At 45.3% G+C, this 25,210-nt stretch overlaps 1 protein-coding gene across 1 annotated transcript in view; it reads left to right on the top strand.

Annotated features, from left to right (window-relative positions):
* LOC135385234 (caspase-3-like) overlaps positions 1-25,210 on the top strand; it is a 70,869-nt gene that overhangs the window by 31,021 nt on the left and 14,638 nt on the right. Inside the window, exons 2-4 of the mRNA XM_064614427.1 lie at positions 6,852-6,903; positions 10,458-10,590; positions 18,789-18,970. Coding sequence (XP_064470497.1) covers positions 6,852-6,903; positions 10,458-10,590; positions 18,789-18,970 — 367 coding nt within the window. The remainder of the gene's footprint in view (positions 1-6,851; positions 6,904-10,457; positions 10,591-18,788; positions 18,971-25,210) is intronic.

The following is a 25,210-nucleotide window of genomic DNA, read 5'->3' as shown; positions in this document are numbered from 1 at the left end:
AAGGGAGGGAGTTGATAACCGACAAGCATTCTTGATGGTGCCGGGAAGAGACTGCAACGCAAAATTTGGAATTATGCATTGAAGTGTCCTCCTGATAAGGCCAAGAACAAACTGAAGCGTACGATACAGTGATCACTGAGTAACAAGGTGCAAGTAACAAAGTGAGGTGCGGTTGCTGAATTCGCTTTCTTAGATTATAGAGCATAATTTCTTTTCAGCATAATGTAGGATAATTTCTGGGCTTTTCCTCACACGCTGTCACACGTACGTCGGCACATTTCCCTCAGAAGTCGCCCCAGGACACACATTGGTCATCGTCGACGGCATCCCCGTTCCCCACAGAGGGAACAAAAAATGGACGAGGGCTAGCCTTACAAGTGGCAATCACCCCGTTCCACACGCTACGAGCAGCACCCCAGAACTCTGATCAGCAGCACAGCGAAGAAAAGTTTGGCAAAGCTTATCAAAGTTGACTCAACACGTTTTCATTCTGCGGTGGGCAATTGCTGCTGATAGCCGGGCCCCGCGAGCGATATCTGATGTACAAATTCCCTTTCTCGTCTGCCCACGTCTCATTCCATCTTCCTTCCTCCTCGCCGCATACTTTCCTTTCAAGTTGGCTTTCTTACACGTTCTTCTGCTATCACGCAGAACCTGCATCAGAGGAGGTGTCCCTGAATTCTGGTCATGCCGTCGAAAATTATATAAAAGGAAAATTGAGAAAATTTGCTTTCTGGTTGCTTTAAAGGGAACGGACGGCTTTCATTACAGTACGCTAACGAACAGAATTATTGTCTTTTTTCTGGTAAAGGTGTGTATTTATTTGTCCCAGTGACAAGGACACAGCTTCCAACTACACCCCCCTTGTCATAACGGTGTTTCATTCAAAGATTAATTCCTCGAAAGCAACAAAAAGTACCCTTTAGATTATGTGCTATGTTTCAGATGATACATTTATCTACACCATCGACAGATTGTTCGTATCGCGTTGGCCACATTTGTTTATTTTTTGTTGTAGTATGGTGATTTTCTAAAATTAGGCATATTTGCCTAATTATATCCAGGACTCATTTAGCGCCTGAGCAATATTTTTTCTTTGTTTTACCGAGTCACTATCTCCATGGCTACCAAATTTCATGCTTTAACTCGCAGGCAGTGAGTCAGCAAAAAATGCAAAACATTCATTTCTGTGTCTAGATTACGTCATAAAAGTAACGTCAAAACGAAGGTTTCTTTGATGTGGGTGAAAAATACATCCTTTTGGGTCACTTCCTAAAAGAGCCTTCAACCGTTTTCTGTGGAGATGCAATCAAGCGCACCTCACTTTTGACGCAATTCTCGGCATTTGGCGCCAGGTAGCGAAATAATACAGCCGAATTCGGCAAAAAGATTTCTTAGGTATTGATCTTTTAAAGGGACCGAAAAGTGAATATAAGCCTATCGAAACTTTATGTTCAGCGAAAAGCTTGAACCTTGAAAAGTTCAAATTAGAGCACTGCACGGGCCTAATTTTCAGGCCCCTGCACGGCCCAGGCCCGGCTGCTATGGCCCGTAATCGGCCCGGACCTCAGGTCTTCTATATATTTCCAGCCCGAGCCGGACTCCATCGGCCCGGGCCCAGCCCGTACTGGACTGTTTCCATGCTCAGGCCTGGTCGAGGTCCGCCTCTGCTCTATTTGTTCTCAAGGTTCGGAGGCGTATTTAGATTTACTAAAGAGCACAACGCACCAAGGAGAAGGACGCAGCTATACCCTATACCTACAGCGCTATACCTACAGCCCTATACGCTCTTTCCGGACTCTCATAAAAACGAAATATGTCAGAACACTTAACCTCACTGACCCTCGTTCCAGAACCTCACGAGAACGTAATATGTCCCAACACCTAACCTAACTGACGCTCGTGCAGGACCCCACACCAATCGTCCCCAAATGTGTGTGGGTGCACGCGTGAAATCCAAACCCATTCACGAAATAAGGAGGAGGAGGAGAAAGGCACAAGAGAAGAAGAAAAGGGAAGAAAAGCAGGGTAGAGGAGAAAAATGTGCGTGCGTGGACCATACAGCTGCTTGGAACGTAACGTGCGAATGGAGGTTTCCAGTTTGGTCGAGTATATAAATCGGGTCTGTTGTGCTCATCCTGGTCGTCACTAACCACGGCCCCAGACTTCGCCCATGTACAGATCAGAAAGCCGTGAACTGGGTCTTTGATGTCCCATTCGGCTGCAGATGACTTTCAGCTCGTGGATCTCGGAGTGAGAGCATTTCATAACAAACTGTCATTGTGAGTGTCACCTTGCCTATCCGCGCAAGAACTTCCAGAAAATCCACTCTAGCTTTCTTTCTCGTCCTCGTCGAGGCTACCGACATCACATGAGCTTGTCTCGATTAGCAAAAGGTACACGGTACACTGATTACAATTCTTCTGGCTTATCGTACTTCCTTCTGTAATCGGGAACCCTAATTCGCATGCTTCGAGGATAGCGAGGGTCAACAGGCTGTGGCAGGAGGTAGTCGTTATAAATTCGCGCAAGGTACACCACGCTTTTCTCGTTCCGAAAAGCGTCGTCCAGTACCTACAACGAAGAGGCAGTACTGCCGGTTGGTTATACGTGGAGTTGGCCGTGGATCTGGTACCAGTAGACATGCGCGCACTTCCACAGACCGCACTTCCTCAGTTCCGGTACGTGACTCTGTCCTGTATGCTTGCTACCGTACACCAGTTGGTCCTGATATTTCGCGAATGTTCCGGTCACCATGCACGGCATGCTTAGTGCGGCGCATAACTGATGATCGGCTCAATATGCCGTTCCACTAGAGAGGACTCCCAAGACTACAGCGGTGTTCACGTCCATTTGATCTTGCCCGATGCTTGGTGGAACCTCAGTGTCAGCCACACCCTTTAGTGTGGACATTTTGCACTGCAGTGTTAGTTCACTGCGCAGTCCTTTTCTGCGTTCAGAAACGACTTCCATGTCCGCAAGTGCACAACTGAATGGGTGATAGATTCCGAGCGCCTTGAAGCTACTGATCCGCATGTGAGCATCCAGGTGTTGTAATCTTTGCTTCATCGTGCGAGCAACTACACATGTATAACTTTCTGAGGTACCACTAAAGTATTACTGGCATCATATGCTCACGTTCATCAGTGTCCGCCCTGACGCCCTCATTGTGTAACGGTGTGAGGAAGACGGCACTGTGGGTTTGCCGTGCCGCCGGTTTTTGACGCTTCTGCCATCCCAGTACTCGCTCATGACGTCGTAACGCTGATATTCATTTCCCAATCTGAGGGAGCCAACATTTCTATCCATTTATTTACCGTACTTCGACCTGGGTCCCAAGTGCTCTATTCCATTTCAGCTTCCATTCTGATTCAACTTCGATCCCGAATAACTTTTCTCAGCCGAAGGATATTTGCACACTTGCCCATCAAATTGTCCGCTGTACCTTATTGTACACTAAACGATATGGACGTGTCTGAAATCTGTCCCAACCAGCTCCAACCGCCGCCCGAAATTCCAAATGCTTAGAGCCTAGGGTACTTGATCCGCGCTCCTAACCACGTCATGGGACGAGGGGATACCCAGTGCGGTTCAAATAACTATTGTAAAGTTGTCCCATGAAACAATAGACCCCCTTCTCGTTGACACCCTACTGGATGAGTGCTAAAAGCGCTGCCAGGTTTCCGGCATCCAGTGTAAAAGAAAAGATTTCACTGTATAACCTATCCAGCACCACTATTTTTTTTACAAGCATGATCCTTCCACATTTCTGTGGCTGCGACTAGGAATTCCAAGACAAATAAGTTTCATCTACTGTTCCCCGAGAAAATGAGCATTGTTGAACAAACAAACAAAATTTTGGGCTGGGCTACGCTGCCCGTGCTCGTGCTCCCGCGTCATGGCCTGGTCGTCTTTCGGCCACGTGCAGCGGTATATCATTTCCAGCGGTCAAATTGTTGTTGCTTGTGACGACGCACTCGATGATAGATGGCAGCACTGCGCTTCCCATTCTGAAGGGACGTACTCGACGGATGACCATACCTGACAGAAACTCGTGTGCCGAGTCAACGGCTTGACATAGATGAAATCTTTTTGTTGGCATTGGTTCTTGATATGTTTTTCTAGTGCGTGATCGAGCCAGATTTTCGATTTCGTGCGGCTCTATTTTGTAAGCGAGCGGAATGTCGAAATATAGTTTTTCCCAAACCTTTCGACGACGATATAAAAATTTCTGAGCCTAAAACGCAAAATCTGCTTCGATCATGCACTAGATCTAAGCATCCTCTTCCATTTAAAAGCAGTTGCACGGATATCAACCAAATTTCCGCGGCGCTACGAGAGTTGAAAAATGTATGGGGATTCGCATAGAGCGTTGGTGGTGATGCACCGCCTTAAGGTAGCATTCCTTTTCTAGTACTTTCATCAATACTTTTCAGTACAGTTGCATCACGGCGAAAGAAGAAAAAGCAGGAGGGAATCAAACAGACAATAAAAAGGCAAAGTGCCGCGTTGTCATCGCCACTGTGCCCACTGATCGTCTAGCAGATCCGGCACCATGCAAGGATGATAGATAAGAGTGTAGGTGGAATGGATCGCATATCTCCTTTTTCGTCAAATGAACGTGGGAGGGCGATGCGATCGAGCGCTCTTTTGGCGTGACGGAAACATGCTCCATCCAAGTTTCGGAAATCCGGGCACATTTCTGCAGACCCGGGAAAAAACGAGTCGTTAGAGCTGGAGTGTTGCAAGCCACTGGATTCGTTTTCTCATGGCAGCGCCTATACAACTTCACAATTGACATCTTCGTTGTAATCCTCGTAACTGGAAAGCTATAAAATTAATTTCTACTAACTAATTAATTAATTACAGTATAAAAATACTTTGAAACGCTTTAGGCTACTAGCAATACTATGCAGTTGGTTTCGATGTGATGCAATGAGCCGTTATTTTTTAAGGCGGGGTTCGAGTTAAATGAAACACCCTGTATGTTTCCATGCGTACTTCGCTTCCTAACTGATCGGATCCCTGTATTACTTATCGCGGAGCTTCAGAGGTATAAAATATTAACCACATTGTAAATAGAGCCTAAATGGTTTGAAACTCCCTCTCAGAAAGACGTACGTCCTACATCAGCTTGCCGACTTTGCGACGATACCAGACCGTTCTCTTGGCGCCATTTTACGCGACTTCAACTGCGTTCGAGCTGTTTCACACGAGTGCGCCCAAAACCAAACCCACGAGGGTTTCTTTTTGAGAACCACGAGAGGGAGAACTTCACCACATAGCACGCTCCTAGCCAACCATCATCCCGAATGACAATGTTCTCGCCCCTGATTTGTTGAAAACGGGAGGCGGTCCCTATTCTGTGCCGTGCATAATGGACACAAAATAGGCTCCGCCTCCCGTTTTCAGCAACTCTAGGGCGAGAACGTTGTCATTGATCGTTGTTGGTTGGCTAGGAGCGTGCTATGTGGTGAAGTTCATTTTTAAGAGTGTAGGGAAGTCAGGAATGGGGCATAGTCCATGGCATGTTGGTAGCATAGCCAAAGAAGTGCTCTAGACACGGACAGAGAGCTGCCATGCTATGTTCCTGTCTTGAAAGCTTCTTTAGCTTGGTTAGTTCTTACTGCTCCTAACTCCCATCGACCCCATTCAGCGCCATCTATTGAGCGGGGAGATAATTTACCCCGGCGGGCTTAAGGTCACCGGCGCCGCAGTGCGAGACCATAGGAACGTGGAAAAAGCTCTCGCTGCAGAGAAGGTGCAAAAACACTCCAAAAGCCGGGAGACGACATAACTGGACAAAAAATTGTAGAGAAACTCCGACTTAACATAGCAAAATAACAAGGTTTACTCAGACGCTTAGTCCGTCATGCGACGGACATCATCAGTGCCAAACTGAATGAGAGATTACACAGCAGAGAAGGTGGAGGTGTGTGAGAGGACGCTGACCCGTGACCGTCATTGCCCAACATCACAGAAACGTCACGGGTGATTAATCTTCTGCTTGCAATAACTGTAATTGAAATGAATGTAACCCTAGAAATACCTCGAATTCCAGCGAAAAGTCTTCCAGGAGAGCACTTTGGAGTTAAAGTGCCACTCAGGACTCGGAAAACAGCGTTTATTTAGTCCATGAAAAGAAGGCGTCTCAATGATTCTATACGGGAAATCTCAATCCTGTTTACGTACGCTGTCCATCTCTGTAAATTTTTGAAGATCTGCTGAGCGTCCCCAAGTTTCAATGACGCATCGAGGGAGTGCTGTAATCATAAGCCCGCAAACTGCAATGACGTCATGTTCTGGAGAGGGCCTTTGTCTCTTAGCAGCAACATCGGCATCCGGGGAGGGTGACGTGGTGGAGAGGATGATCGAAAGAGGGGAAAATGGGAGAGATGTCTTCAACCTCCTTTGTGTTTTCTCCAAGGTCGGAGCGGTTGGACGTTATGTCACGTGAGGCTCCACTATAGGAGTGCAAAAAGTCAGCCCCCCGGAAGACTCGAAGGGCAACTACTTTGCCAGATGAGAGCTGGGTGGTCTGTCGGAGCATAACATGGCGTCACAGTTCTCAGAAATAAAAATTAAAGTTGTCTAGCTTTCGCGTCACGTAGAGCAAAAGTCTCAGAGAGCAAAAGACAAGAGATTTAGTCATTAGTGGCACTTAAAGCTTTTTGTCAGACCTATTTATCTCAAGTGCACTACGGGAGCTAACGCTCCCTCTCATCTCCAGGGCACTGGTAGGTCCCACAGTGCAATGTGCAAAATCGCATTGTACACTGGGTCGTGCTTGTACATCAAGAACTGATGCGTGACATTGGGTCTGTATGACAGAGATGTTGGTCTCGTTTCAGATACCATATCTGGGAAGGCCGTAAGGGTCTGTGCATCATCTTAGATATTACGGTACGTACAGCCACCATGCTACGTACGCCTTTTTCTAAGTGTTCAGGCTTGGCATTGTCAGCAATGGTGGAAGAGACCATGCGACACACACAGCCTCTATGAATCGTTCGTTTCTCAGCAGCTCCTAAAATGTCACCAACGGAGGTATCTTCTGACGAAGAAGTTCAAAGAGAAGAACGTGCTCCGGTAACCATGCTGACAGTAAACGGCTATATTAGATTTTTCGTAGGATTCTGTGTCATCCGTTAATACAATCTTGTCTGCAGATAAAACTGAAACATATTTCATGGCGAAGTATGCAATCTTGTTTGCAAATTTTGCAGTTTGCTCGCAAAAGCCCGTCCACGAATCGGCAACATGTTCTGTGTATGATGTCACGGGCATTTCGCCTCGGAGGCGGGCCGCAGCAGCTCCCGTTCGCGCCCGTGATTAATATAGAATATCTTCGCTATTTGACCGATTTTCAACCTCATATTTCACAGAGTGAATGCTTTAGTATAGGGGAGCAGAATAAAAATGATCGTGGGCTTGTCAGATATCCTTTCATGGTCCCTTTAAGGACGCTGGCTTGAGTTCTGCCATGTCGCATTTCCAAGAGAACATTTAATGAACGCGTTAATTAATGAATTTTAGCTAAATAATCGTCCAGTAGTTGCAAACGCTGTCGCATAGAATGTTCGCATTGCCATATAACTCACCTCCAAAAATTTGCACTACTAGTTTTTGCACTAACTGCACTAGTGCACTAAATCTGCACTACTAGCAGTACATACTATTTTGCACTGCTAGTTTCTTATTAAACATTCTGTAACGAATAAGAAAAACACCCCATATAATGTGCCTTTCGCTGTATTGCAAGTGATTTCTACGACACATGCGGCGTCGTTGTTGTCCAAACCGAAATCATGCACCCACATGGTCCCGCGGGGTGTGTCCTCCTCGTCGTTCACGGTTGGCTGAGAGAAAACGTTGACGATGACGTAAGCGCGCTTCGAAGGCATGTATCCAGCGGTTACGCCCTGCTGTTTTTGTCTGATAACTGCCTTCCCCGTTGTACTGAATACGGTTAAAAGTCGATGTGTGCACGATAGTGAGCGATCATGAGAACGGTTTCCTGCAGAGGACTCGTAATTCGCGGAAATCATTTCATGGTTCCTTTAATAAACACCCTATGAAGCGAACTTATTTTGATATCTAAAATGTTAAATTTCGCTATGCAACACAAACAAGGACTAAGTGCTTCTCAAACGCAGACGACGCGGCCTTAACCTTATCTGGGTTGGAGTGCGGCCTTAGATTTTGCACCTGCTCCAATCTTGTCCATCGCTTTAAAGCACGTGCCCTCTCAGAGAGATTGGCTATCCCTCTATCTGAGCTCAAGCTCGTTCACCGTAGTTCCGGTTTCGGCACATTTCTATAGCGAAATTTGGCAACTTATATGTCCAAGTACGTTCGTTTCTCAGGGCGTTTAATAAGGGCGATGGATTTCAGTAATGACTGGCTCTAATTCTGCAATCCCGCATTTTCCAGAAAACATCTTATTAATAAGTTAATTAATAAATTGTAGCTAATTAGTCGTCCAGGTGTTGCATGCGCTGTTCTACAGGATGACTGCCTGACAGTGATTTCCCCAGAAATTCACTATCGGTGAGGTGCCGAGCTTTCAAAGGGGGGGGGGGGTCATGCTTGGTGAAGGTTCCACTTACGGAACTTTTCGTAGACACGGAAAGAATCGTACACGTACACGGTAGAGCACAGTGCATTAGGATAGAGATTCATTGTGAACTGCATTTCAACATGAAGATGCATAATCACACGACCGACAAAGAAAAGAGACTAGCATCTTGTCAATGAACACCTGGCAACCAACGGTGAAAACCTTACAACACATCGCTTGATTGAGTTGGGCGCAAATGACTCTTGATGATCCACATCGAGTTATCGTTCCCGGATGCATTTTTGCTCGTATATGCGCGCGGTATATGCACTGCACAGTCACTTTCAAATGATTTTGGACAAATGCATGGTACGATCAACTGCATGACTGTGGTCCTGCAGCCCAAGTTTGACAGCACAGGATGTAATTGGCTGCGCCAGACTCACTACCAGAACGTGTTGGTGGCCGAGCTGGGTGGGGTCACCTGAGAAATTTCAGGGGGGGGGGGGTGCTGCAAAAATGCAGAAGGTTGTCCCCCCTAGGGAAATCTCTGGCCGTATAGCCCACCTGCTGAAACGGCAACTCTTTCGTTCTTCTAGTTCTTAAAAAAAAAAAAACACCCTGTATATGTGCTGGTTCTCGTTGCCCTGTAATCATTGGCCACTCGCGATGCCTGGCCACGATACCACAAACTGCGGAGGAACAGCAGAAGAACAAACAAAAGAACAACATACTCTGTTTCTCATCACTATATCGCTGTATCTTCTGCATTTCTGCAATTAGGAGAGTAGCTCGAAAGGGAAGACACGTCTCTGGACATGCGCAATGAACAAAATAAAGAGAAAAATGGTGTTCCTTCACGAATTTTTAGCGGACGATCGATCTAAAAAACGGTAAAAATTCGTCTTTAGCCCCGCCAGCTTGATTGTCGCAAAGAAAAGCGCACGATATTTGCGGGGAGAGGAGGAAGTGCCCCCACCTCTTGTTTTACCCTTCTTTCCGCCGCGTTGTCCTTGATGCTGGTGACAACCGACTTATCACAAAGAAAACAAAACAACCGTCTTACCACAAAGAAGCCAAGACAAATGAAGGCGCGGACACTTTCTCGTCTAGACGCAGATTTCGCGCGCGCTTCTCTGCGAAAATCAAGCAGGCGGGTCTAAAGCGTAATTTTTAATATTCTTTTCGACTATTTCTGTTGCGATACTGTGCGTAGTTTTTGTTGGGTCTGCGGTTATCCGTGGAGGACACCACATTTCTGTAAAAAAAAAAAAAAAAAATGTCAGGTTCGCTTTGCAATTTTCAAAGTTCAATTGAAAAAATAAATTTCCTGCAATTAAAAATTGTCCAAAGCCTTCCTCAACGATGGCAAAAGTTTCCAGAAGGTAAATGCCGCAAGTCCGACAATCCTCCGGCGAGTACGTCGCCAGTTATAATTTTTTATCACCTTAGGTGAAACGCACTCTATATAGAAATCTGTTCGACAGCTAGCTGGGACACACTGTATATATACTTGCAAATTCCGTACTTCCCGCTGAGTAATCCCCGAAGGTGACTGCATACCACAGACTTCGCTAAGCAGCAGCAACTATTCAACTGTTCTAGATGTACAGAGAGAAATCCTTGCTTTCTGCTGGTATTCTACACGATGCGGGGCGTGTATAAGCGAGGTATATTCATGTATGACCCGTCAAGTCGCAGTGACTTTAATTGCGCGACTCACAAACAGAGTTAGGAATTATCCTGCGTTAAAGCGCAATATTGGGCAGAATCCGTTATCGTTCGCGGCATAGAAGCTTTGAACAAGTTATAGCGTATTCGGTGGGCTATCATAGTGAGCCTTCCTTCCTTCGTCCCTGTTACCGTAATCCCGTAATCACTCTGTGCTGCTCCGCAGGTTTTTCGTACGTTTGCTCATCGAGATGCCCGAGAAGGCTTCATGTTGGCGGAAAGATTTTGTAAGCTCGGCTTCACAACCACGCACATCACGGGATATGTCTCTGAAGCTCGTATCATCGAAGAAATGAAAGGTACGCTTCTTTTCAAGTGCCGCACAAAGCTACGCTTTCGATGCTGTCACATATTGCCTCTACTCTGTGCGAGACTCGCAATTTCCTTCGTAATATATGCTAACAACAAACGTTCATGCAAAGATTATTATTAATCGGAGCAGGCCTAGACCTAAGAGGAGTCAGGCTGCATTCGTTGGGTGAAATACTGCACGTACCGCAGCATATGACTGCGGATAATTTTGACCATTGGGAATGTTTAACGTGCGCCAGAAATCTCCGATACAAGAAGGGAGTACTGAAAGCAATGTTTATCTCCGCCACGTTGTTAACGTCCTCAGCCTGGACGTAACCCGCGAATTCGAGCTCCGTAAGACAGCACGCTACCAACTGAGGTACTTTCGTGTATCGTATACCTATTTTCCAGAGAAGTAATTGACTTTTCTATTGCGGAACTTCTCTTCTTTTATAATAATGGTGAGTTGAAGTTGCTCATTACTTTCGGTACGAACCTCGTATAATACCACATACACACACACACACACACACACACACACACACACACACTCACTCACTCACACCAAAAAGAAGAAACCTGAGATGGTGGGACGGTGGGATGGAAATTGATGTTGCAACACAGGTTCCTTTTCACAACAAACTGATCATAATTATACGTGTAATGTTGAACCATACCGTTTTCATACCTCTGGCTTTAACAGTTCATTTCTTGTTAAAACTATTAAATGGAATGCCGCTTAGAGTGACCTTCTTGTTGGTGCTCCAGTGACGCTTTTGCAAAGATGGTACTTAAATTTCGTTTTCATTAGTGTCACTTGATACTTAATACCTGTTAAATATGGACGTCTCGTCTGAGTAATTGCCTTTGCTTTTATCATTCACTCTAGAACATAAGGGAGTCAGGGTGACTTGATGCCCCCGGAAGTGGGGGGACCTTCCACCCCCACACAAAAAATGCGCCAAAACGAAGCACCGTTGCAATAAATTGTTTCCCTGCAGTACTCACTATAACTGCAGCAGTTCTTGACCGAAACGCACAAATATAAATTCAGTTTGGTCACATAGACGAAGGTGTACTGGCAGTTAGAACATACAGCAGAAATACATAATTTGTTGCAAATGGTATTCTACAATTTTGACAAGCTACTGAATGATTCCAGACTATAGGCTTAAGATAAGAGATTTTTATTGATTTGACAATTAGCACTCCTTTGAGACAAGATAGCACAAACAGGCTAAGTGACTAAGTTACATATGTTTTGCTCTTTCAATTGAAACAACTGAACCACCTGCTCAACTTTGACGCTCTTCACAGCCCTGCACAAATCTGATGATCCACATCGATTAAGAACTAGCACTTCCTGAGCGTAGTGGCTACTGAGTATCCTATACTTCTTGAAACCAGTTTCATCCAGTTAGAGTGAACAGCTGAATTAATTTTTGACTAGGATGAATGTTTTTCTCCTGTTATTTTTTCATTTGCGGTGAGACAAAATACATTTACAAGGTGGTGCCTTCAGAGACCCACCAGTCTATTTCCTGTACTGCAGATACGGAAATGGTAGCTGTGGCTTTCCGAACTGAGGGAGAACTAATTCACAGTACCTGAGAGAACAATGCGGATGTGATTCGATATGAAAAGTTGCCTAAACATACACAAAATAGAATGCAAAAAGGTTTCTCGCAACAGCACGAACATCTTACTCATGTGCAGGCTCGTGATGCTGCCGCCAGAATCCACGTAACACTTGCATACTTTCCGTTGATGCTGCCATTGTTACTGTATAAGTCTGCTAGTAACAATTACGCGCTGTCTTGTGTGCTGTTTCATACTTACATTCGAGTAACATATTATTAGCTGCTATTCCAAATCAATTCCCAGTTTGCCCCCTGATAACAAGAACAGGTGGTGTATGCTTGCAATCTCACGGGCGTTTGTCACACGGGTGTACCCTGTTACCCACTCTTAATAATACAACTTTTGAAATCCACGCTAAGAAATGCACCCTTCAAAATCCAACCCTTTGAAATTCACGCTGTCAAAATAAATCACAATGGGTCTATGCAGTCCAGTGTTAAGCATGGAGATACGTGAGAAAATCAGTGTTTAAGAACATCAACAGAAAAAGTAGGGCCGGTTGGTAGAACTCCATTTCTTAGCGCCAATAAATAGGGACACTCGGTTAGAACAGAATAGGAAAGACGAGGTCGCAACTTTCAACCACTTTACTAGAATGAGACCAAAAAATACAAGCCTCTTTCAAACCCTCCCCCTCTTCTTCCAAACCTGAGCGCCGCATACCGCTTCAACCGCCAAGCAAAGACGATACCGCCAATCATGAAAGATAACACCCTTCAGAACACCCGTCCGGAGTTGATAAGGTGTTGCTGTTTCTCTGTCAGGGTCGCCGTCGCAGCACTGACGCATTTATCTTTAAGTTGCATTATCGTTTTTGTCTCTAACACATGCCGCACATGAACGTCTTTAGATCTGTATAAGACTTTTGTCTGGCTGTACTGGGGTTGGCACCGGCAATAAATGACGTGGCCTGCAAGCCGAGATCCCTCTTCATCTTTCTTGTCCACCTTGTTTCGATGCTCTCGGATCCGGTCATTCAAACACCTAGAGGTTTCTCCTACATACTGTCGACCGCATGACGTTGGAGAAGACGGTGGTGATCCCGTATGTGCATGGAGCAACGCACCGACAGGTAAAAGTGGCTCAAAAACAAGGGATCAAGGTTGTGCCCACTGTTAGGAGCAAACTCAGTTCATTGCCGGGATGGGTCGCGGCAGAGGATGCCAGACCGACTTGCGGGGTAAAACACAGGAACAGATTCGTGGAGTGTTGCGCGGGTGTAGTGTACTCCATACCAACGTCATGCGGTCGACACTATGTAGGAGAAACCTCTAGGTGTTTGAGTGACCGGATCCGAGAGCATCGAAACAAGGTGGACAAGAAAGATGAAGAGGGATCTCGGCTTGCAGGCCACGTCATTTATTGCCGGTGCCAACCCCAGTACAGCCAGACAAAAGTCTTATACAGATCTAAAGACGTTCATGTGCGGCATGTGTTAGAGACAAAAACGATAATGCAACTTAAAGATAAATGCGTCAGTGCTGCGACGGCGACCCTGACAGAGAAACAGCAACACCTTATCAACTCCGGACGGGTGTTCTGAAGGGTGTTATCTTTCATGATTGGCGGTATCGTCTTTGTTTGGCGGTTGAAGCGGTATGCGGCACTCAGGTTTGGAAGAAGAGGGGGAGGGTTTGAAAGAGGCTTGTATTTTTTGGTCTCATTCTAGTAAAGTGGTTGAAAGTTGCGACCTCGTCTTTCCTATTCTGTTCTAACCGAGTGTCCCTATTTATTGTCGCTAAGAAATGGAGTGTTTAAGAAGGTCACACTCCAGAATAACGAGTCTTTATGCAATTCTGTGTCATATTCAGCATGCATCTCTCAATTATTCATTAATTTACATTAGGTTACAGGCGTAAATAACTATGCGTATGAATACTGTAGGGAAAGAACGCTTCAGCGGTTCGGCCGTTTGGCCACCATTGGGGACGAGGCTATTTGAGAAAATGGAGTAATGACGGGACCGTATGGTGTTGTGGGATGTGCTGCATAAAAGGATAATCACTGCAAGGTGTAATAAAGCATATGTTTCTTCTGCCGATTTCGTCAGGTATTTTTCAGACGTGTAACGACTTGGTGTGGTAACACGCGCGTGCAACTCATGAAGGAATTCATGGATGAAGTGACATTGACGCAGTCGTAGCTGTTTTGGACAGGAAATCGGGTAGTGAAAAATGTCCAGGATGAGCAACATATAAAACGTACCGCAAATCTGCTGTGTCGACCATTTGTCACGACGGTAATCACGTAACCATCATGTAAACGTCTCTTGCTTTCCTCGGCCTCAGCCTACGAAGAACCGCTAATGTTATGTTCGATAAGAGCCGCGAAAGTGGTTCAGCAAGGTAAAACTGTGCCGGGAACAACGTGACATGAGGGATGTGTTTAATTAAATCACAGTGAAAGATAGCAAAGGACTGTTACTGGTCATGTAGAAAGCAGATCTCGTTCACCAATACATCAATGGATTGTATAAATAGTCTTGCTGTCAATGGACAACTGACATTTTCCTCCCGTCTATACTGAGCAATGTTGAACCAGAGCCTGGTTTCTGGATGCCACAAAACACTTCTAGCCTCTCCCAACGCGAAATAGGGCAGTGTACCGCCTCAGCGGCGGTGTATCGCCCACCCCATCACCATCCAATGTATGTGCGTGTGTGTGTGTGTGTGTGTGTCGCAAACATGGTGCACTGTGACTCATGGACTGTGACTCAATGGGGCATTTACCGCTCAGTGTCATTACCACATGAGGCAAGTTGACTCTCTCAGATGCTGTCACTGCAGTGCTGTAGAAGACCCAGAGTATATTCTTTGTCATTTCCCACGCTACCGAGCTTTCAAAACTGCCATATTCGGATCTCTCAATAATCTGAACTCCGGCCCCTCTCTCTAAAATTGCTTGGCCTATGGCTAAATCGAGCCCACGAATGCCTGCCCTCAAAGCTTTGCCCTCTTTTGGAAATTTTGGACTCCATGGGACATTATTTTCCTCCTCACACCACAAGCAGCTATGGGGTAGAGTATCGCCCCAGGCAATGAAACTCCCTGTCCATCTCAAAATAAAGTTGATGGACAGGATCCGCAACTTCTGCGAGGTGGTTTAAACCACTCTTATAACTACATGTTATGTGTAACCTAGGAATGCTGGTATGTGGGTGGAGTGGCTAGTTTGCCACAGTACCACAAAATAGGAACACAAATGGCTGATAAATCTGCTACAGAATCTGGGCCAAGACGTTGAACTCTTGGAATCATCACAGTTTTTAGTACCATGCAGAGGAAGATAGAGTAGAGTACCCTCAAATTTGATACTACTTTTTCTGAATTAGCTGTAATTATACCAGCAGTGTACTGTCTGCGAAAGGTAGTTTTCGTGTCCACTTCAAGAAGACAATCTTTTTTAAGAGGCTTAGAGGATGTGTTACCAATGTGTGATTTCCACTATATATCAGAAGAGAGGTGCACACCTAAATACCTGAAACCCTCAATTAATTGTAGGATCAAAATTGCATGAGAATATATTGAGGTTTTCATTGTTCACAAAAGATATCATTGCACAATCTGCAAAGTTCATCGGTAGTTGCCATGTCCTACATCAATCGTAAACACTGCAAACCACTCATTGAGCATAGTCAGTCCGCGGTACGGAAAGTGAAACACGTCATTGCCCATTGTGAACATGGCCATGCAACAGTGCTTGCGGCTTTGCATTTCTCACTACTTTCTTTCATCACTTTGTTATGAGATGACTAATGCTTTGCCAATTCAACACGAACATAATTATACTTTGGAACAACTTGTTTGCAAAGCATATGTACTCGTATGCACTTCCTTTAATCGCTTCGGGAGTATTTCTCCCGTAACATATCTCAGCATAAGTGCATCATGCAAGCTCATTGATTCTGATGCTAATTGCTCATGAACTAACATGGGGTGGGGTGGAAGACACTGGAATCACATGTTGCGTCACTAGCAGTGCCGTACTCATTCAGCAGTGACATCACAAGCAGTGATTTTTCACTGAAGCCTGCAACTCAACGATGTAATTCACATCTTGATTGCAGAAAAAGTAAGCACATGTTGGTTATTACTTGGTATACAGTTGAAACTTGTTAATGTGATGACGGTCATTCTCGTGGATTTTAGCAATACAACCATTTTAGGATAAAACAACACCTGTCAAGGTCTAAGCTATGAAAAGTAGTAAATTGAGTGAGCTATTTTGAATTGCCTTTTTTCCTTTATATTTTCAATGCTGACATACATCAGCTTGTGTACTTGTCGATCTGGGCTATTGCAGCCAAAACCAGCCAGAGATGTAGCTTGACTCTCTTAAATATCACTAAAAAAATTGTGTGCATTTTTTAGACGATGCATATATCGAATGTAAATCATCATTTTGTTTTCTCGAACAATGGGGGCGCATTAAACTGTGCCGAAATATAAAGTTGTCACTTACGAGCTTCCTTCTGACATCTACATATACATCATTTGTGCGCTTCCCGTGCTTGGTGTTAGAGGGGAAGCACGGGTCTGTCATCCCAAAGGGCATGTAGAACGGGTCTAAAGCTGGTGACGTACTAAGAACTCGAGAACGAAGCACATTTTGGGTAATGTTTACGATAAATTTCCGACAAATTAGCATTCTTGAAGGAGCCCCAGATTATTTATGCTTGTAGTCGCTTATTCGTTCGAGAAGCATCGCAGATGTTTTTCTTGCTTGGTTAACTTGCAAGCGAGCATCTTCAACTCCGTGTTAGCGCCGCGAGGCAACTGTGGCTATGAGCGGCGTACTGACGGGGGCACGTGTAGTGAGGACTGCAGGAAGGAGTGGAGCAACAGGGGGCACGAAAATCTTTGATCGCTGTGTTATCTGTTCTTATACATGGTCTTCTCGTCGCCATATTTCCCACCATACACTGCGAGTCAACGTTCACGTGTCAAGGTTGGCGACAACGAGACCGAATCTGCAACTCGGTCTTTTTCATATAAATAACCGGCCAGGGTGCAAAGCTTGCGCAGGTAGCGCTGGGACTAAGATTACAGTATTCTTTCCAAGCATCCCTTTTGTAGTATCCCCACATGTAGTATCACTTTGAAACATTCAGTTTTAAAATTAACTGCAGTAATCTGTCCTTTCGGACATTGTGGCTACCAGAGTTGCGGAGTTGGCACTCTGGGGTTGGAATGATTCGGGAATCATTCCAGATTTATCAGAGCCCGGAATGGAATTGGAATAGAATGGCGGAAACTTTCCTGGGAATGGAATGGGAATGGAATTAGGCATTTTTTCGCAGGCGGAATGGAATTGGAATGTAACGGTCTGGGTGCTACACGGTCAAGGGCGATGGTTTGGTTTGGGTTTAAAGAAAAATAAAATGGAGATTTTGGCTTCACTAGTGTGAGGCCCGCAACCCCACATGACTTGCAGCAGTTACTTTAGTGGAAAACTCCTGTAATGATGATGCCAATGAAGGAGGAGGAGGAGGAGGAGGAGGAGGAGAGGAGGAGGGCGAAATAAGCTTGTCTTTCTGCTTTTTCCGTGCTGGGTAATGTCAATCTTCTCTATAGCACTGCTGGGCTAGCAAATACGGTTACGGGTCCTAATTATTTTATTGGTGGAATTAGAGGAATGAAATCGGGTTGCCAAGCCATTCCAGGAGTGGGAATTGACCATACCTTTTCATTCCGTGGAATTGAAAGGAATGGAATTATCACAAATATTGAATTGGAATTGGAATGGAATGGAAGGAATTGGAATGAATGGGTGATCCCATTCCGCAACCCTGGTGGCTACCCTATGTACACTCGCTATGAGACACGCTGGTAGAATCATGCCTGGTTCACAGTGTTGCATTTTCACGCGTTACGGATGCGGCGGGGCACGGTTATCATGGCTACGAAGTGCGGCGGACTGAATAGCACACGCACTGCCAGGGTTGGGCTCGACCGAACTCCGCGGATTACGATACGGATTACTCTGTACGGACTCCATGGTACGGATTACCTCTGGCCATTGAGCGAAGGAGCACTGGAGAGTGGAGAGAGACAGACAGACAGACGGACGGACGGATGGATGAACAAACGTTGAACGAGTGGCGCTATTATTTATTTCAGCCATAGGAGTTTTCGGTATCAAGAACGCATGTGTATGAACAGCGTGTCGCACGACAACCGCATCCGCACTCTTTCTGTACCGTATCCTCAATGGAGAGATATTGCAGTGTGAACCAGGCATCATTCAGTTTTCTGTCTTTAGAAAAACGTAAACCGCGTTCAAATCTGCCACTAGCCAAAGATGTCAAAGCCTGTCACTAATGTAAAATACAATAATATTTAAAAAGAAAGATACCTTCTGACGAAAGTAGCGTCATCAGTTTAGAGAGAAAAGAATGAAAGCTATGAAAGGAAATCTGCATTCAAAACTTTTGGCCTTGGTGTTGCGTTCTGTGAGAGCAGTGTAAAAGACGCACTCGACAGGTAACCAGTGCGTTCAAGTCATAATGAATGATTAGGGGAAAATACGGGTTCAAAATATCAAACTTTATATCGCATTGCAGGTGTTACCAAGTGGATAACAGAGTGTGATTCCCTTCTGATTGTCTGCGTTATGAGTCACGGAGAGAGAGGGAGCATCATCTCATCCGAGGAATGCAGGGTGCCACTGCAAAGTATAATCAATGTATTCAATAACCAAAACTGCCCAAACCTTAAGGGAAAACCTCGGCTATTCTTTATTGAGGTAAGAAATGTTGTACCTTGGAATTTTTGCCGCGGTTAACTACATGAGCAGGTCAATCGGCTCATCTGCTTTTCTCCCGTTTTTTTATATATATTCAAACTCTCAACACTCTTCCTTCTTTTCAATCGTTCCGGACCTAAGCAGGAACATATTAGGCGAGAGCGTGCTCCTTAGAAAAGAAAACGAAGGAACTGCTGTCACAAGATTATTTATGATCCTTAAAATCGTCATGCACAATATTTCTGCAGCCAATTACTTAAAATGCACTTCTTAGTCACAGCAAGAGGACACATCTCCTCTGCTTAATCGAAACTGATTTCTGAGCGCTGCTGTGTGCGTTAGATTCACAGTTGTTAGGTAGACGCAAAAGTCAAACGCAAAAAAAAGAGGAAAGGAGAGAAAAAGAACATGGTCGATCCATTGGTGGATACAACAGAAATACATTGGCATTAAAACTTGAAGGCCCTTTGGGAACTAACCTTCACAACGCTGCACAACTCTTCAATGACCCTTCACAAACGCCACACAACCCTTCAGACAGCCCTACACAATGCTAACGCAAGACAGCGTCCACAGCTGAACGACCGGTGTCGGTTCCTCCGATTTCAGCTTGGCGGCGCCGTCTCGCAGCCATCCGCCACAACTCTGCACAGCTTTCATAACCCATGGCGCGCCCACGAGGACACGTCTGAACTACACTCACTATATAAACTACGCTTACAGTATCGGCACTGAGCTACGTAGCCGAGTGCGACGGCCATCCTGGGGCCTACCCCTCTCACCAGCCCCCTCCTTCCAAGGCGCTTTTCGGTTCGGTTTGACGCATCGGTGGTGATGATTTCTCGGTTGCCTGTAGGAAGGTCCTCACGCGTGTGTGTTTCCCAACAATGTGTCCAAAGTACATTCCTGAATTCTTGACTGCGTTCCTTGTGAAAATACCTTGTGAAAAAAATGGGTAGTCATTCGTCGACAATAGCCGTAGGAAATCACTGCCCGTGGCGGAATTTATATTTGTAAAAATATCACGGCAGATGTTTGTCGCTGTTATCAGTGTCGTTGTTGTCTAATTTTATATAAGTGTTTATTTGATTCATTATATCGCACGATAACGTTTCGATAAACGGAGCTGTCAAATCATGGGCCAACATCACAATGCAATATACTGAACCTGAATAAACGTGTTTTGAGATATATTTTATACATCACGTTGAGTCCCAATCTCAATTCATATACTCAGGAGATTTTACGTTGTTGTTCTTTCTGGCATATTCACGATTAATCTGAAACATATTGCTTACAGTTTTTCCTGTCTCTCTCTCTCTCTCTCCTCTCTTGAGAGCTGACCACCTGCAGTAGTCACACAGCATTTCTGAATGGCTGATGAAACCAACCAACGGTGCCGATTATGTATCAAAATTGCTTGCCATGCAATATAACTTGATTTCAGTGAGCATTGCAGAATGCGATGTGACTACTATGATAAATTTCACTTCAAGTAGGGAAACTTTATTTTCAAAACTACTGTCAATGTGTGTATCTCAAACATTTCATAAGGGTTTTCATAACACACAGCACAGCCTCTGTATAAGGCAAGAGGGGCGGCCCTGAAAAGGGCTTCTTTCTCGTTTCTTCTCTTATTCGTGGTGTTGCCTCTTTCGCAGTGGTTGTGCGCTTATTACTGTAGGTGCGATGATGCTCACTTCACGTTCTCCGCCAAAACCTGCATAGCAACACTTTTGATCCCACATTTTGGAGATTCTGACTTTGCAGACTTGTAGGTCTTCCGGAATGATATTGCATCATCAGAGTTAAAAAAACTTCTCAACCAGGTGCCTGCCAATATCGTGGCAAGAAGGATAGTGGAAATCCACGGACTGCAACACAGATTGAGTAGGCGGTGGCAATGACATATTGAAAATTTTATCTTCTTGCTACCGGAACAGCCTGTCTGCGTGTTGTAATTGGTCCCATACATTCTTTGAAGGTCGGCACAGCGGGTTGTTCGCATTGGGCCCTCAGTACGACTTGAATTGGAGAAGCATATCGTTGTCATCAATTAGGTCCTCTTGCAGGAATATGTTGCACGTTGTACACAATCTGTAGCGGGACGAAACACTTCTGGTAATATAGCCTGCCACGCAGAAGAGCGACTGCGCTTCTACGTCATTCATTAGAATTGGGTCATCTATACAGTCAAAGATGTCAGCATCTGTGTCTGCGGTGCCGTGGTTACTATTGTCCCGTGAAACGCCTTTTCCAATTTCGACGAATTCCAAGGGACCACCACTGTCACTGATGTTGTAGCTCCCTTCGCGACTAGGACGAAAATACTGCGGAAGCATTATCAATCGAAGTGTCAGCTTGAATTCCTAGGACATGGGTACAGAGTTCTTTACCCGGACACAAGAAAACGGATTCTCCAAAGCGTCCTGGCTTAGTCTCCCCAGCATGAAGAACTTGAATCGTTGTTTGTCGAGAAAGAAGGCTTTCAGTCAAATCGCGCTTTGCGTCGACACCATGACACCTACCTGCACTGGCGTAAAGCAGGCACTCTGGACTTATTTTCTGATTGTAACTCTTGACATCAGACTGGCGAACTTCCTCAGGAAAGCCACAGCATCTCCGTGTTTCTTTTCCTTCGCGTGACTCAGTCCAGTACTTATGGATCTGGCCGACATGAACGAGAACCATCGCTCCACCTGATCGTGGAACCAAGCATAAGTTAACGATTCCTTGTCAAGGTGACCCAGGTTGGCCAGGATTCGAATGGCTGCAGCAACGGCATGATTTAAAACTTCCACAGCAGACGAGGCGTTATTTTTTCTGAATGGGTAGGCTGCTAGTACCGCAGCTTGAAGTGGGGTGCCAGCTTCAAATCATGGACAGCGTCAATCTCCGCAACCCCCCTTTGGTGCCGCACTGAGACCTAGTAAACCATCAATGCGTCACTTAACTCCATTAAATAAACACTACAGTCAAACACGTATAGGCCCGATTTCACCAATGCTGATTAACTTGGAACCTAGATCAATGGTTGGTAAGACTCAAATTTAACGCTCAGTTCTTTTCCACAAATGTTTGTTGGTGACGTGATGAATAGTGACAATAACTCCCTTGAGCGAAACAGAATTGAGCTTTCAGATTAAGGGACCGTTGATATCGATTGGAATCTTAATCGGCGTTGCTGAAACCGGGCCATAGGCACTCACCTCGTCACTTGTAGGGTGCTCAGCTTCGACAACACCGGGTGGAAGACGGATAGACTGGCCCATACGAGACGACCTCGGATGTTCTTGAGTACATGTGGCGGGTCAGCGAAAAAGTACAGCCTCCGTTCCGCACAGCAACGGTGGATGCAGGGCACGCTGGCTCAAGAGTTTATCCCACCACCAATACCGCACGATTTCAAAAGTGCTTTATTGCTGGGGCCCATATCACAGATAACGGTATCAACTTGTGCTCCCACTGGCTGACTTCTTGATGACGTCAAACACAAACTGCTTCAAAAACGTTCCATCAACTGAGTCATCTGCAAGAAATAAGAACATATTAGCAATCATTTTGTTGTTATACAGTTGGTAAACTGCGTGACAATCTGTCACAAGCAAAAGCAAACTGAGAAATGTTACGCAATCATTTGCTTCCACCTTGATGATAGCCCTGCCAGCATAACTACGAGACCATAAAACGCTAAACCTAAAACCTACGACGCTAAACCATGCCAGTGAGAGATGAGTCAATATTTATTTACAAAATATGATGGATTACACTATTACATTATCTACATTGATTCATCTCCAAGTGTCGCTAATTGTGGGTTCCACACCAGAAATTCTGTTTCTCTTGCTTATTGTTTTTCTTGTTTCAAGTATCCGAACTAAGATGGTACTAGATGTCTGCATACCCGCTTGTCCATTTCTAGAGTAGCTTGATGGGCTTGTTGGTACATGACTCAGAGAACTCATTGGTACATGACTCAGTTGGTACATGACTCAGATGGTACATGACTCAGATGTTTGTGTGTCTTCTTGTGTCGTTGTCCCTGTTTTTGACTGCTCCTTGTTCTCTGTGTCCATTTCTGTTCATTTTGTTTGTCCACAAGCGACAAGACTGGATTCCTGAGCGTGGCAAGTCGAAACAGTGTCAACATAAAACCTTTACAAACTGAATCAATACTGGCCATAGGCACAGTAACCACCCACTCTTGCAATGACTCCAAACAACCTTGGGATTTGTATCTGAGCCGGATACGGCTGCAGTGCGGGTGGCGCCAATTTTGTTACTCTCCTGGCTGTTCACTAGTAGCAACGGCGTCCCCTGGCACGCTAAAGTACTCGCCGACAGTCATAGAAATATGCCTATGCTAACTGAAAGATGTCTCCTAGGGGAGGCTACAGGTACCACGGGCGAATGTCACAAGAAGAACGCTAATATTAAAGGGACCATGAAATGATTTTTTTCTCGTTTTCATCAGAAAGAAAACATGTTTCTGAGTCTAGAACCAAAATTTTACCTTCGTCGCGCGAGGAGTATTCTGGGGAGCGAATTTAAACGGAGCAGCGAAGGGAGTACGGCTGGCGCCGCACCGTGGCGAGCTCAGTCTCCGCTACATGGCGACACCATTCTTGTTTCACCAGCATGTACACAGGTGCCGCAATAGGCCCAAGAATATTAGCAATTGTCGTCGTCGTCAGCAGCTTTGCGTACTTTTAGCTGCAAAATAACAAAACGCACGCCGGAGCTAAAGCGCGCTCTGTAAACGATGAAAAAAAAATCAAACTTGGAAACGTTGGAAAGATATTTGATGCCAAAATCGCTATCCCTGGAAGTGCGTCGTACCTGCCATATTGTTCCTGATTTTTAAACAGTGCAATGCTATTTAGGGATCTAGTATGAGTTGGGAAGGCGATTCCACTTATGTGATGTTTTTGGGACAAATTACACACAGTATGTTTGTGTTACACAGCGATGAATACCTACTTTCTGGTAATCATCAATCCGAGGAGAAATCTACGTACCTAGGAAGGAGGAGGAGGTATCACTTTAGCGAAGGTATATTGTGGTATGTTTTTGTATAAGATCAGATACGTGTTATTATGCGACGGAGTGAGAATAGTGGTATGCGAAAGCTAGGCGTCGTCCGTGCAGTGCGGTTGTACTTCAGATGAAACGTGCTGCCCTATTCTGCACATGTCCAAGGAAATGGATGAGGGCGTGTAATTGCGGGTGTACATGCAGTGCGTCGGCGGGAAGTCATGGTATGCCTGCGTCAGGCGCCGCGGGTGGGGTCAGGGTGATATATTTGAGAAACTTGTCAACCAGGTCATGAAAGACGAACTTCGTACAGTTTTTTACTCAGAATATTTCATTCTGTTCTGAGCGATGCGTCTGACATATCCGCCCCTGACTGTGTAAACTGCGACACTTCTCTCTTCATAGGAGGTACCCCAACAACACGTACAAATGGCTTGGACGGGTGTCGCAGTAATATACCTTTTGCTGCCACTATATTTCCGAGTAGATACACTTGCATTGGACGCCGTAAGCACGACTTCCCAGAATGATTATGTGTGCCCGATGAATTAGTGTGTCCTTTAGCGTGATCCTTTATGGTGGTGTTTCCGTGCCGCACTTCAGAGCTTTACTCTAGTTGTGTTGATTCCATATGATCATTTCCTGTTGCAATCCACACGCACAACTCCGACAGCAGCCTATATATGCGCATAAATAAACGGAAAAATGTGAGGCGAGCTGTTTAGTGTACCTCTGTGTCTCCGAGAATACATCGACCATCATGAAACAGGACCAGCTTGCGGGAGGCAACCCCTGTACCTATGCGTGAAAATCAAACCGATAATCTGGACACGCCTATTATGATTACCCTATATTTGAACAGCGAATTTGGCAGCACAAATTTTCGAGTGCAATTTGTGGAAAACCTTCCGGTTAACCAACCACCGGGACCACGCCCGTTCATCCAACCCGCGCAAGGAACGCAGACACAAGTTCCAACAACAAGCAAATGATTTATTTCATACCTTCAGACGGCACAAGCCAAGGCTTTCCCCCAAGAAGAGCGAGCCTAAAACGTTACAGACCGTACCCTCCTCTCGCCAACGGACCCGGGCCCCACGTTGGGCGCCAGCTGTGGGAACCTTACTGCCTCTTCTAGGCAGGCGAAACCCACAACCAGAACCCGCCGTCCGTTTACCGGCGAAAGGAAGTACTACACGAACAACA

Source organism: Ornithodoros turicata, chromosome 2, assembly GCF_037126465.1.
Source record: "Ornithodoros turicata isolate Travis chromosome 2, ASM3712646v1, whole genome shotgun sequence".
NCBI lineage: Eukaryota > Metazoa > Arthropoda > Arachnida > Ixodida > Argasidae > Ornithodoros > Ornithodoros turicata.
This window is presented reverse-complemented; position numbering and strand designations above follow the sequence as displayed.